General features: G+C 49.8%; 1 protein-coding gene across 1 annotated transcript in view; it reads right to left on the minus strand.

Moving 5' to 3' along the window:
• Nucleotides 1-15,124, minus strand: part of GLG1 (golgi glycoprotein 1) — a 57,676-nt gene that overhangs the window by 25,275 nt on the left and 17,277 nt on the right. The window contains exons 2-4 of the mRNA XM_078617496.1: nt 14,258-14,290; nt 11,076-11,162; nt 3,930-4,145 (exon numbers count right to left, since the gene is read on the minus strand). Coding sequence (XP_078473622.1) covers nt 3,930-4,145; nt 11,076-11,162; nt 14,258-14,290 — 336 coding nt within the window. The remainder of the gene's footprint in view (nt 1-3,929; nt 4,146-11,075; nt 11,163-14,257; nt 14,291-15,124) is intronic.

Raw genomic sequence — 15,124 nt, forward strand, 5'->3', positions numbered from 1 at the left:
GTATAAAACGTTTCCTGATAATGCTCTTTAAACTAACAGTCATACCCACTGAGTGAAAGCTCAATCTAACTTTCTATACGGGAAACGCTCTCTCGGGGACCTGTAGAGTTGAACGTTCGATGTGGAAAAACACTGGGACCAGGGAACAGCGCACCCAAAGATAAATAATTTGGGATTTTTTTTAATGAATGGGGCATGTGAAACAGCACAGAACTCACCAAGTGACACTAGACTGGGGATTTCACGGCACCAAGATGTTGTGCCATTCCGTAGTGTGTGTGTTACATCCCTGGAATGCTGAGATTGTAAAAGTGAAATTGAACAGCTTCGTAGTTTGGTTGTAAACTGCATGATTAAAATAACATTAAATCACACTTGTTTGGTTAAACTTTACATTCCAATTTCATCGCTTCAGTGGCCTGCCTGCCAAGAAATGTAATGCAACTGCAGATGCAGCTTGTTGAGATACTGGTACATTATTTTTATAAATCCAAATTGTATTTTATATTTAGGCCAAAACACTAATTCCAAGTTAATTAATTTCCACGGGCATCCCAGCCAATTTAATTTGAAGTATAGTCACGAGATTGTGAAAGATCAAATGGGAATACTCATCCAAGCCTGCCACCTGTACCACGTATGCTTGCAGACTTGAGAGTGCTTTTGATAACTTACCAAACATGTTCAATCAAGAGTGCCACATTGGGCATCTGGCTACGCCAATAAGAGGATATTTGTTATCCGTGAACAGGCTGAGATTAGACGAGGGAACGGTGACGTGTCTAAAGGGAGCAAAAATAAGAGCTCAGTAAATATAATAATGTGCGACACCCCCTTTGACATTCACAGACTGGGGGAGCCACCCAGACCTGGTAAAGATTTCTCGCGTGGCAGGTTCAAAGTGCGAAATCATAACCACTGCTTCACAAGCCCCGGCCGGACACAGGCAATCAAACTCTCTACGCTAAACATCAACCAGGGGCAGTGCAAAGTACAACACCGACACGTGTTACACGCCACCTTGAGTTTAACACGTAGTAGTAGTAGTAGTAGGCTTTCGCGACCAATATTACTCGTAATAAAAGGTTATTTGGTTTGATAGCATAGATATAAATGTGTCGTTACCCCACCACCACCCGACGCAGCCAATTAGTAAGCTTTGGCACATAAACAAAACGTGCTAATTAGTTACGACTGCAGCGCAGCGGGTGTGTCATGCAATTCACGGTGCCCAGCTGTGCACGTTTAGATTATCTCCAACGTGTAAATGAAGCATTAATAAACTGGGTCAAACACCCCAATGTAGGAGGGATGCTTGAACTGGTGCAACTGCGGTTAGGATCAATGTACGTTTCAATCCTAGACGTCGCCAGTTTGGTCCGATCTCCCAGCGTGCCAGTTGACACAATGGCCGAGTGTGTGTCTGAAATGCACTCCCCGCCCCCGCGCTGTCCACCCAGCAGTGTCGTTTGGTTTGAAATAAAGAGTCCAGCGACTCGGCGCGTCTTTCATGCATAAAGCCAACAGTGTTTCCCAACTCCATAGAGCAATGGGGATGGTGCTCATTTCGGCGGCAGCCCCTAAATAGCCAGTTGTGGGAAATCCACAACGCCACAACTCTTGGGCCAGCTTCCGCATACGTGGGTAGAGCAGAGTTGGTCAGCGAGTGGCCTTCTAGGCCTGTTATTTTTTTTTTATATTTCGCCTCTCGCCACCTCTCCTGCAGCCTTCCTCCGCTTCAATCGCCACCTCTCGGGACTGGACTGGCCCCCACAATAATAATAATAAAATAATACAGTTGCGCATTGTGTCCAACGGTTGTTTTCAGGTGCACTTTATAGACTTTTTGTACGTGCAGTACAAACAGTGCGAACACATCGCGTTTGTTTTAAGAAGACCGCTCGCAGCTTGTGTTCATCTTGGGGGCTTGAACTTCAGCACAAGCTTAAAGCCCTTGCGTAAAAACCGCACTATTTACACAAAACCCGGCACGGCACCACTATTAAAATGTGGAAAGCGAGCGTGCGGGTTCACACTTCCATTCGGCCAAGCGCACACACATGATCCTCTTACCAAAAATCCCCACACATCCTAATGTCTCGCTGCACAAAATGCACAAAAATGTTTATGTCTCTCCCTCAATTCCTCAAGAAGTTAATTTAATGGCCGAGAAACGTTTATTTTTCTGCGTGTTTTGGCAGTCTGTTTTGACAAACGATCGCTGGATTTTGCAATTGGTTGGGTTCCACTGGAATGTTCCATGCTATGGATAGGCCCTAAAGCGAAGCGGTGTACTGCAGTGACAATGTGAGCGAGAGGTTCATATTGGGAGGGAAGAGAGAGGATTAATTGTCGACCGTGCTTGCTGGTGAGAATGAATTGCTGGTAATGACAACCGCGGCCAGGAGCGAACGTGGGTCAGGGACTGCTGTGAACTGGGAACATGGGCAGAGGTCAGTGATGGCGCCACTGAGATTATTCCTAGTTTAAGCCACCTGCGATTAAACTGGGTTTCTCCAAGTGTAGAAGTGTGTGACGAGATGATGATCTAACTGCAGTGAACCAATTTATAGCGTTGGACGGACAGAAACGGTTGGGGGGGGGGGGGCGGATTTACGAAACTTTCGCAACTCAAGTGCGGGGTTTTTTCCGGGTTGGGCTTCGCCGCCAACATTTCCTTTCCGGAGATTTCGCCACGCGCGGCTGGGGGCCCATCCTCGACAGCCGAATCGAGTCATCACTGCTCTCCTCGCAATCTTCGTCACGTCAATCATGCCCCGATTGATCATTCGGTGTGGAATGCATTCACGATTGCTACGGTGCCCCGTCTCCTACAAACACCTCACACTCCGTGTCTTGTTAGAATCCAGGTTGGCTTTTAAATGAGTCGCACTCGCCCAAGGTTTAGATCTTGATCCAGGCTATGCGCATCGAGAACCGATTCCAAGTTTCGGCAAGATTGAAGCCATCTTCAAAAGCAAAATGTGGAGGAGAGCTTTGTTTTTAAGGAGATCGTTTGTGGCGTAGCTCATTTACACTTCTGGATGGACAGAGGCAAGGGGATTTGAGAAACTGAACCGATTGTTTTCAATCGCCAAGCCAGGAGACCGAGTCAAACCGGCGATCTCTTGATTGTGCTAACCATCACACCACAGCAAGTGCCGCACTTTCTCAGTTAAGATGGTAAAACTAGACATTTCTTTCAAGGTGGCGAACTTATAACCATTATCATTATTATTGACGCACTGCGGTAAAGTGATAAATAATAGATGACAGCTAAACATTGTCAAACGTAATCCATGCCCGTGTTGATTCTTTACTTAATTAATTTTTGCTTTCCAGCCACCACCACGCCTCCCCATGGAGAGTCGGGTTAGGGTGGGGGAGGGGGGGGAGAAAGAGGGGGGTGGGGGGGGGCTTGGCCCACGGAGCCTCGGAGGATCTGGGCCAGAATAACTGGGACCGGACTGGGAGGGCAGAGTCTGGTTCCCAGCCGTCATTGACACGAGGGGCGAGCGGTCAGAGCGATGATTAGCAGAGAGAATGCGTTCGTAGCTACGAGTGTGTGGGCTAGTGGTGAGAATTTTCACTCTCTCTGCATTATTTATGCGGCGGGCTCTGCGGGGAAACTACGCGCAGTGCGAATGCCAACGTCGCCCAGTGGGTGGCGACGGGCAAAAAGCTATGGCTACGATTGCGGCTCGAACCGTGGTTAACGGTGAGAATGAACCGGTGGTCACGATCGTGGTTGCCGCTACGCCTGTGTATGTAGTGAGAATGAATGATGAACCGGTGGTCACGATCGTGGTTGTTTCTTCGGCTGGGTTCGCCCGCACCTCGTCGCATTCACTTGAGGCGTGCGTCAGTACCGCGCGCAGCGGGGGGGGGGGGGCGCCCGCGTAACGCAACGCGTCGTCAGCGGCGGTCACCTTGGGGTCGGCTCCGATGCGTCCGCACTGCAGCCGGTTGATGTCCTGCTTGCAGTTCTCCACGAAGCCGCAGATCATGCGGTAGTCGCTGAACACGATGCTCGTCATGCGCGTCACAAACTGGTGGCACTGGTAGTCAGTGATGTTGGGCCGGTTGTCGATGAGGCACGAGATGAGGTAGCCCTTGCCACGCTCCTGGCCCTGGCACTCCTTGAGCTGCGGGTCACACATCCATACACACACACGCGCACACACACACGCGCACACACATACACACACGCGCACACACGTTTAGCCCTATGGACGAGCGCTGCTCGCGAATGCCGGTTGACGTCGCCCTCGGCACGCGAGCCGGGAGGCGGTGGGTGGCGTGGGGATCGCGATGTTCACGCCCCGTCTCCACCCTGATGATGTTCAAGCACCGTGTGATTCACAGCTGAATGCATAACAATGCATTTCATTTATTTATTTACACAGGAAAGCCAAACCGAGTCCGCAGACCCTTGTTAAGGAGGGGTCCCTGCTACATCGGGATGGTCGATCAATGGCAGTTAAGAGTGTTCTTAGCTAGGGGGGGAAAAACCAGAGAACCCAGAACCCAGAGGAAACCCACAGGAGAGGGGGAGAACTTCACACAGAAAGGCACCCCAATCGGGAATCGAAGCCCGGCCCTTCTTGCTTTGAGGCCCAAGTGTTACCACCCTGAACCAGAGCAGGCCGAGGGACACCATTCACCATTGATGTGCACCGTCGAGGAATTGAACCCGGGTGTCTCCAGGATCACAGCACAGTGCAGCATTAAAAACACTGTGCCATAAAGAGAGAGAGACAGGGAAACGCACAAAGACCTCCTGTGTAGCCTTATTGACCACGGAGGTAAGTGCTGTTAGCAAGTACCTATAAAGACCGCTACTCTACACAATGGCATTTTGTGCGCACACAAACACACCAAGGCAGCGGAAGAAAAATGGTAATTTACAAAATGATGATTCACCAAAGGAAAAATGGGAGCTAACCCACAATGCAAGCAGAGTCAAGGCCAATTTCCCAGAGCCTGCTGTGACTGCTGCAGTGAAAATGCTTAAACCACACTTGCATTCAACAGATGCGCCTGGCTTCTTGAATCTCTGAAAGTGGAGCCGAGCCCGCGGTAATAGAGAAAGGTGGTGTGTGTGTGTGGGGACTATTACGCGTGCTTAACCAGGCAAGAGGATTGTAATGATCTGCTGTGGGAGATTTAATCCACCGTGGTTAAGGTCAAACTTTATTGACTACAGAGCGCCGTGAGATTCGCAATGTTCACAGAGAATTGTCATCGCACCCCAGCTATCCACTGCTGTTGGGCGCTGGGGGTTGTTTTGACCATACTTCACCACTCTGGTCCGTGTGGATGGGGGAATCAGAGAGGGCCCAGAACCGGTTTAGATAACTCACCTGATTCAGGCTATTTCAATTACGTCTTAAAACAGCCCGAGTATGTCGCATATACATTTTCGTTTTCCTTCCCCCGCAACTCCGATTAGGATGGTTGGCTACGTATGGTGCGAAAGAAGTACAACATGACGCACCTACATCGCAGCTGGCCAGCTTGCAGCACACCATGGTGTGAACATTATCACAATTGGATGGGAAAAAAATTCAAATCCTGGTCTGATCAACTCGACATCCCTCGAGGTGCAGAAAAAAAATAGCTACCACCGTGTGGAAAGTCAAAAGTGGCTTTAATACATAGAGACTGCCCCCCCCACCCCCCAAAAGCTGCCGCCCCAACCCCCCCTGCAATTAAAATGCAGAATTTCCACCACGGGCTTAGGGACAGCCCCCCCCCACCCCATTGCTCGTCACTTTGACTCGCCTTGATAAACGATGATGTATCACGCAGGCACGACAATCAAGTCGCTTCACGCGAGAACCCGGTGCAATCACCACCAGGGCCTGCCCTGGTTTGAACCCAACAGCTCGGTGCTGCGACGCACGTTATGAGCCTCCGGAGAGGGGACACCCACAGCCATCTCTCATGTCGCCACCGCTGCTTAAAAAATACACATGCGCAGAGGGTAGAGTGCTCACTAAAGTGTAACCAATATCCATTTCACCACCCCACGGTTTCTCGTTTCTCCCAGACGCACAGATCGAGAGAGAAAAGCTTCTAGCGCCGAATAATATTACCGCACGTTGGGGCGCAAAGCGCACCTGGTCAGACGGATCGTTTATAACCGGTTTTGGCACGAACGAGCAGCCAATGAACGGCGGGTTGAACTGGTATTTTCACACACGAAACAAAGTGCTTTCAGACTTCCACGTGGCCGGGAATGTCCGGTTGGTGATGTTACCCTCACAGCTGATGAAGCGCGCGTAACCAACTAGGCGTGCCGTTCTTGTGGGAGAGATAATAGTTTGCTCCCTCCCCCGACAGACCGTCATCCCTGGCAACGTACGTATGGACTGTACGTTGAACTTATGTCGCACCGTACGTAGCCAACCGCGCTAATCGTTGGTCACGTATGGTGCTCGCTCGCTGTCGCGTGCGCCGTGCTACGCCTCCGCGGAAACCAAGGCGCGCGCGCACGCCCGGCGGGGCCGGGCCTAAATCACGCGTCGTTAAAATAGCGGCGGCCGCGACGGGGAACGCCCGCAGCGGTCGGGGGGAAAACGTACACTGCCTTCCAATTTGCGTCCGCGGATTGCGGCGTCGCGTGCACCAAGCGCACCGGCCGGGCAAATCGGCGGCGTGACCGACGAGCATGAAAACGGGAGGGAGGTCCGTTGGCCGTGCGAGCAGCAAAAAGGTAAAACCGTTGCGAGCGGCTGCCAAATGTCCGCCGTGTAAACGTCCGAGTATGGTGGTACGGGGGGGGGGGGGTCTCACACAGGTTCGGCACAAACCCTCAACCCCTCGGAGATCCTTTGGCGAGTTAAGTATACGAGCCTGATATGAATTTCTGATTATTTTGTTTGTGTATTCCAGAATATTCCAGTAAGGACAATGTGCGCATGTCTACAAAAACATCGTCAGCGATGATCTTTCTGCTTGCCAGAAAACTTCCTCGAAGTCATTCATTACAAAGTGAATCTTAAACGGGTTCCCGACGCTACATCATAGACACGTCAGCCAGACAGCTTCATAGATCGTTGGGGCCAAGCGGTGTTTGCGAGCACCTCTTAAGGCGGACACATTACAGATGGTGTGGCCACCTCCACGGCTGGCCACGGCTGGCCGTGGAGGTGGCCACACCAACTCACTGTACCAGGAGCTGCTCATTTAAGGCTGAGTCAACCATTGGGAAGGAGGCCCAAGAGGGGTTTTGGAGACCACGTTTCGCTGACGTTTGCCACGGCTGGGAATGTAACTCGGGTAATAGATTTTCACACCCGGTGTTGACAACTATTGCACCACACCACCGCTCCCTTCCCCACAGACACAGGTTAAAGATAATTACTTGGCGAGTAACAATTATCCCCACGCTCAACCACAACCTAAGGTCACGATTTAACTCAACAGTTTTACGAAGGGGAACTCCCCTTTGCAAAATGTTTACCGTTTTTTATGCATCGTTTCTCTTTTCCTGTTTAAACATCCTCAATCGATCCACTCACCTAAATTTAATATTTGCACAATGTATTACTGTACTTGCATGAACACGTTGTGCAAACAAATACACTGTGAAAATTCTACATCTAGGTGATTCAACCGAATGTAGGATTCGTTAATGGATGGATTTAATGTATTATTTGTGTAAATCGTTAAAAGAAGCTATTTTTATAATATGTTTTCCCCTTTTTTTTTTACACGTGGTCTTATGCACGGATCACAAGTAGCAAAACAGGTTTGAATTAACAAATCTTAACTTGTCAAATAAGTAATTTCTAGCGGGGGTGGTGAAGTGGCTGGAGCGGCTACCGATAAGGCTGCTGCCATAGTAATGTGGAACTTCCACCGATGGCTCCGGGCCGCCAAGAAAAGAGGGACAGCCCTCCGTTCGCTTCCGAGCGACAAGGCACTTTCACCTTGGATACACGTTCGGGTGAAAACCGACATACGCTTATGCGATTTACGATTAGTCGTCATTACGTTCGTCTTAAATCGCCAATATTTTTTTCCCCGGTTTGCGTCTCCTGTTTGTTTCGTGATGCCGTTAGGATGGCCCACGGGGGGGAGGGGGGGCCACTACTCCTGCCCCTCCCCCACCCTCCCAGTCATCCCTCCGGCCCTTTTTCCGGGGGAAACGCGCGGTAGGTACGGCCTGAAAATGCATCGGAGAGAATTTGACGTTGCCCGGCAGTTTCCGTCGAATCGCTTGCGACGAGCAATGCTTTGCGGTGAGCAGCGACGCCGCTTGCCACACACACGCCGCTTGCCACACACACGCATGTGCAGACTCGTTATTCACGCGGGGCGGGTTTTTGCCGTTGGGATGGAGGGAATTAGCCCACGGCCTCCGTCCTTGCACTCATTCACGTGCTCCTCAACCCACGCAAGCAAGCGCCTTTGTGATGCCACGTCGCCTTATCCCCGCGCTTAACTCCCTGATCTCGTCTTGACCATTACTTCACCTCCCGCGAGCTCCACTTTGCCAACAACGCCATTGCCGTTTGGCCGTCTTATTCTCTCTCGCCTTTCTAGGGACATTCTCTACGATGATAGCGGTGTCAACGACGTCAGTGATTTGCCCACACAAGCCTGAATGACTCATTACGTCTTTTTTTATTTTTCACAGAGGGACCGATATTAATTTATTCGATGAATTCCGTTGTAAAGACCGATCGGTGAGTGGGAGGAAACCGAGAGTGCCCGGACAAAACCCATTCATTCATACGAGGGGCTAACACGGAAAAGGTCCGCACGGACGGGTTCACTAACCCAACATAAGCGGTCCTGCCATCCGTCTCCTGGCGACCTCCTAACCCAGCCGGTTTGGGAGTTTCAGAAAAAAAGACTTGATTCTGTGTAGCACTGGCTGCAAGGGTGACACCCCCGCCACCGCCAGCGGGTAACGGGGAGTCACGCTTTGTCCCGTCCAGGCTGGACTCGCCCCTTGCCGTCTGCATTCCCTCTATGTTAGCCTCTCAGATTACAGCGCATATGTGGACACTGTCGTGTGAGCGCGTTCTTTGTGCCAAATACTTCTGCATTTAAAATCGGTGGTTGTCGATAAGACCGCGTAGAAATGTGGATTTTTCACCGCCAGCTCGTGCTCGCAAGTAGAGAAGGGCACCGCCGCCCAACACATGCTACTAGATTGCCACTGCACAGATGTGGTTGTTTATTGTTGTATCATAACGAGTAGAGAATCCGTCACTTTGCAAAGGGAACATCAAAAGATTGCTGTCATTTTCAAGCTCTTCTCAAAATCCTGCCGTCCAAGTAGTCTGCTTTTTTCTTGCAATAAAATTCCAAGATAATATGCATTGAGATGTTTTATAATATTCTCTAGGATTTAAAGAATGTTCTGTCGAAAGAATGACATTAACAGGAGCACAAATTGAAAAGTTAGAGCGATTTTAAATTAACCGTGTCGGTCTCCTCTATTCGTTACTCCCGCTTCTTCCGTGTTGCTATCTTTCAACATTATTATTATTACGTCTTCCGATCTTGCTCGCCGATTCAATTAAATGTTTATTTTATTTAAATGGAAATATCCCGTTTGGCTGGTTACAACACAAACGAGATTCGGTGGCAACTTCCCGCAGCTGCCACGAACAATCGAGTTCTTGTTGGGGTCGAGAGGAGCCCACCCAGCAGCCAGCGAGCCAACTCAAGGCGTAGCATCATTTTAGTAGTTGTAGTATGACAATTACTTACTAGTCACAGATGTACCAACATTTCCATGCTTTTGTTCTACGCAAACCACTGCACAAACCCTCCCTTCAAACGTAACCATCCTCATATCAGCCGCCTTGGCCAGCGTGAACGCGAGTGACCGTTCACTTTTCTTCAGGCAGAGCCGCTGCCAATTACCGCACGAACAATTTAACTCATCATCCAGCTGCCGCACCGATCAAGATCCTCAAGCCCAAAGGCGTTCCCGTGACTGATTAGGCTGCTGCCAAATGTGCCAGATTTCTTAGAAAGTAATGGTGGGGGGGGGGGGGTAGTGGGGGGGGTCCTAATGGAGCCGAGCATGCTCACTGGAGCCGAGCGTGCATCCCCCTTGACCCAGTGCGGGAGAGCGTGGCGACACTCGCCCACTCGCTCTCTCCTCTTCTCAAGGTCAAACCACTGGACGCGCGCGTGCGTGTGTGCGTGCGAACACACGCACACACCCATAACCTCGCGCGTATAAATCAGCACGCACCGCCAATTCCGGCTATCCTCCTGTATTTTCATTAGGGTGCCGCGACGCTGAAAGGAAGCGTCTTAGCGCGTTTGAAGAGACATGCTGTGCAACAAAAAAATATTGCCAATTTGCAATTGTGGGAGGACAAGGGCTGTGCTGAGGGTCACGATACTTATAGAACATCCCTTCAAAGGCAGAGTGTTTAAGTTAAGTTGATATTATTTCATGTTTGGACCTATTGTTAGGATGATATTATGAATGATTAAGAGGGTCTGATCCATTAAAATCCACAATTGTCAATGGTATGGGGGTCATACAATGTGAAGATTCACATTTGGGTCAGGGTTAAAGTGAGTGTGCTTTATTGCTATGGTTGTCATACAGTTAGGACATGGGAGTTTCAATCATATTGGTCGTAGTCGAGGTGATAGGAAGGTGTTTTCATACCCAAACAAAAGTAAACAGCGCTCACTTCAACTGGAGGCCCCGCGTGGTGGGAATTCCACATTCATATGGTAGGTTTGTTTTTTCTCCACAGTACAACCATTTGTTGAGATGGCACACAGTGGATGGAGACTCCCAAGATTGGGATTTGAATTTGTGATTTTCCGATGGTGCATACAGCGCTTCACCACAGTGCCATCTGACTGGATGCAATTAAGAAAATTAGGTAATATTAAGATAAGTGTCCCCATAGAAACACGTGCTTGGAATGCATGGATGTTGAACTTCCTTCGCACCGTACGTAGCCAAACCGTGCTCATCAGGAGGTGCGGGAGTAATGCCGGGAGATGGGAAAAGAGGAGCACGTGGATCGGAGAACGCACGCTGCAGCGGGCACGGCAAGCAAGAAGGGGACGTCGCTCACCTCCTGTAGGGCGGTCTTGCACACTTCCCCCGCCGCCACGTCAAACCGCTCGTCCGTCGTCAGGTTGTGCTTGTAATTCCACAGCAGCTGCAATAGACCCGGCGGGGCGCTTTAAAATGACAGATTCTCGCGCCGGGTCCTCAACAAAATGGCACACTTCCCCCCCTCCCGACAACTTCTCAATTCGCACCGTGTTCAGAGCTCCCTCCACCAAGACGTGTAGATGTGATTTTTAGTCTCATGAACTGTCAAAGCAAAGGGGTGTCAAGGCAAAAGGCTGTCACAGCGAGCACGTTAGGCAACACGACGTGGCCATGTGGCCGCCACTCGTTGCTTTGAAACCTACATCTACTCATTGCCCATTTCCCCCCACCCCACCAGGAACGTATTTAATGCTGAATCGACCTAAGAGGACCAGGCCAGGTTCACATCCCAACTGCTAAGAGTTTCAACACGCAGGTTGGCACCACAATGCATAATCCAAGCGTGGCCCTGTGGGTAGACTGGCTTAGGAGCATTTCTTCACTCAAGCTTGCACCACACACACTACTGCGGACATCACGCATGCTACCCTACGCTGGCTTGCCAGGAGATGGCAGTACAGCAAGTGATTTAAACTCCATCTGTTTCCATCTGTACGGGGATATGGTGTTGTACGATCCAATGAGAGGGTTTTCTCCCGGTGCTTCAATTTGCCCCCGGATGTATAAACACCCATTAATTGGCTGAATACACCTCACTACACGGAGAGTTGCAGATTTGGCTGCCTTCTCGCTTGTCCGTGGATCCTCACGCTTGTAAGGCACTCTGTCTGCTCTAAGGCGAGTGAAAACTGCTCATTACAAGTATAAATACTATGATTATTATCATCTTCAACTCTGAAATTTCAACTCCTGAAGAAGCCCACAGCAGTGCCTGGTGAAAACTTCAGAGACGATATCCTGAACATGTGGTCTAACTCGGAAGACCGTACGTTAAGAACTGCTCCTGGTAACATTTTGAATGGATGGGAATCAACCCAGGAAAATGTACCTAAAATGTATTACATCTGCTCTGAAGCAATTATATACGCACAGTGCGCCATTTCACATGAAACCTATTTACAATCCATCTGCCAAACTGCGAGGATCTAACAAAACTGCTGAGCACCGATTAAGGAAGGCATTAGACAATGTTCAACACCGGTGCGGTTTAATGCACGGATGTGCGGTGTGTTTTTTCCAGCGGTAACCCATGAAGAAGCACACTCGTTCTGTAAGCCGAGGCCACAGCGCATTCAATCGTGGCATGAATTTACCAAAAACCATTAATAAACACGTAGGCGGTTTACGTGTCCCCCAGGCATCACTGGGAAGAGGGAAAAAACGTATAAATTATACAGCGAGTGAAGAGAAAAAAAACACCCGCTCAGTGTCAACACTCAAACCGCGAGCACAATTCATCGCTTAATTACTCTGTTGGAAAAAATAGAACAATCTGAAACTCACAAAATCGTGAATTATTTTGAAAGAACACACATTGTTTCTAGAGATTAATTTCCCAATACAGCAGCCATAGGGACTGCTAAAAAGTGGTGTAAGTAGAAAGTTATCTGACAGCAAGGCACGGTACATTGATTCGGCAGTGAAAGTTTGATCACAGCCTACCATTATACCATTATTCTACCAAGCAGAAAAAAGTATTTGCCCGACAAGAGCTTGACAAAATACATCATATCTACTCCGCAACTTGGGAGGTGAGATATTATTGAATTATTTTGATCCTCACAATTTTTCAGTGAACCACACACCACAACATCGCATTACCACAGAGGCCACTCTTACATGGGTCATCATTATCATTCGGGCTCTTGAGCCAGAACCTTGGATAGTTGCCGGAACAAAACAGTAATGAATAATTAAATCAGATTTTGTTGTTTACAAAATTCCCTGAAGGGCCACTTATGTGTTTGAGTATTGTTGTAGCTCAACAGTGCACTTCGCCAAGTCCGCCTAGCAGCGATGACAATGAGACATTGTAAATGAGCAAGAACACAACAAAAATTTAAAGAGTGTGCGACACTAAACTTGCATGTGTGTGTGTGTTTACGGTAGTGTGGGGAGCGGTAGTGTGGGGAGCGGTAGTGTAGCGGTTAGCGCGCTGCCCTACGAACCTGGCGACCAGAGGTCGATTCCCACTCACGGCCAACACCAGTGACGATTATTTGAACCGGTGATGGGCCTCCCCTAGGTTGACTCAGCCTCAAATGAGTACCTGGTGCAGTGTGTAAATATTGCCACTGGGGACACAAAGGCAGTCGGGGCATAGTGCTGGCCACCTACCCCCTCGTGTGCCGTTCTCGCCTTCATAAGGTGCTCACAAACAGCACTTGCTTCTACAGTCTGGTAAGGCTATACGGGGGATCTATGTCTTTGTTTTTTGTGCTTGACCACGATCAGCAGGATCACACATACACTGGCCAATGTGGCTGCCGTGGCGTTCAGCAGGTCGGCAATTTCAACGAGCTGATTTGCCCACGAGGCTAAAAGGTTGGGTGGGACTGAAGATCACTGGCAAAGCCTGCAGATTCATGGTTCAGAGAGGAGGAACTGTGATGGCTTTGTCGTGAATTCACACCAATTCCGGCGGTGGTGGAACTCATTCTTGAGAGATCCGATTGGCCAATGGCAGCGTCACCCTCCCCTAAGGTCACACTGTTATTGACCAATGCGCTGAGTTCTCTAATTATTATTATTTTAGCTCGATGGTACACCAATGTGCCCTGCTGGAACGGCCGCATGGCAATGACACAGAAAAAGACGGAATCCTAAGACAGCTGACCTTTGCCAAAAGTTGCTTGACAAAGCACCTTTTCGAGCAATGGGTTTTTGGCGAGGGTATCGGAAACATGGGCTGAGATCATCAACTCGCTCCACTTGAGAACCCGACTGAAAATCGGGGAAGGTGCCGGACACCCAGCTTTGCGGCGCAAACAATATCAGCATTGTCAACTCGAGGGCTTCGATCCGGCCACTGTGAACCTCCAGATCCACTCTTTGGCAACCTCCTGCATTGTAAAACGTCAAACCGCAATGAGGGAGGACACCCGGTCGCAACTCACGCAAGCAAGGAAACGCTCGACCCGCGAGTGGCCAACGTGACAATTCTCATGCAAGGAGCAATGCAAGGAGCACTATACTTACGTGATGACAGTCCGGAGATATCTTATCATCCACCTGTGGGCAGAAAGATGGGGGGGGGGGGGGGGATAAGAATGAGCAACAACACGCAACCCATTTTTCCATCGCAGGTCGCGCATTACAGCGCCGACACCAAGAGCCGGCAAGCAGCAGGCGTTTAATAACGCGGAGAGCTCCCCGGTGTAAAGCGATGCAGACAGACGAGACAAGGCACGTCAATGTGCCTGCCAAGTGGACGGTATACAAGAAGCATGATGGGACCTGTGTCTTATGGTCTGCGAAACCAAGGGGGCAGTTTAAGACAGACGACATCCCTGAATGACTCACCTGCAGCGACGAGAAAATTAGTATTTCCTGCGTTGGCCGTAACACAAAATGAGCCTCTCCCATGTGTCAAGCGAAGCGCTCCCCATGTCACAGGCAGCCAGCGAGCCGGTGGGTCGGTCGCTTTCCTTCCTAACGACCAAGTAAGCGGGCCCATGAGGAAAAACTTATTTTGCGAGGGAAACTGGGCTTTAAACAAAAAAACAAAAACACCAAGAAGGAATACGATGGAGAGCAAAGTGAGTACATGAGGGAGGCTGCAAGAATTTGGGATTGTAAAGTGGCCACACACTGTGCCGCACTGCCGCCAGTAGCTGTGCCGATTAGTGGGCAATTTACGGGGCGTGACTTTGCCTCGTGCCCGTTACGGGAAAGGAAAAGCATGCCCGCTTGGATAATTCGCGGGCACCGACAAGTTGACGTGAATTCTCCTGGGGAGAACTGCAGACAGACGATTGAATCGTAACTGTGTAGGCACTCATCAACCGGTAACTGAGATGAGGTGGCATACGTACACCTGTGACCCAGCTTCCACGGGGGGGGGGG

Source organism: Lampetra planeri, chromosome 54 (genome assembly GCF_965212315.1).
Source record: "Lampetra planeri chromosome 54, kcLamPlan1.2.h2, whole genome shotgun sequence".
NCBI classification, from domain to species: Eukaryota; Metazoa; Chordata; class Hyperoartia; order Petromyzontiformes; family Petromyzontidae; genus Lampetra; species Lampetra planeri.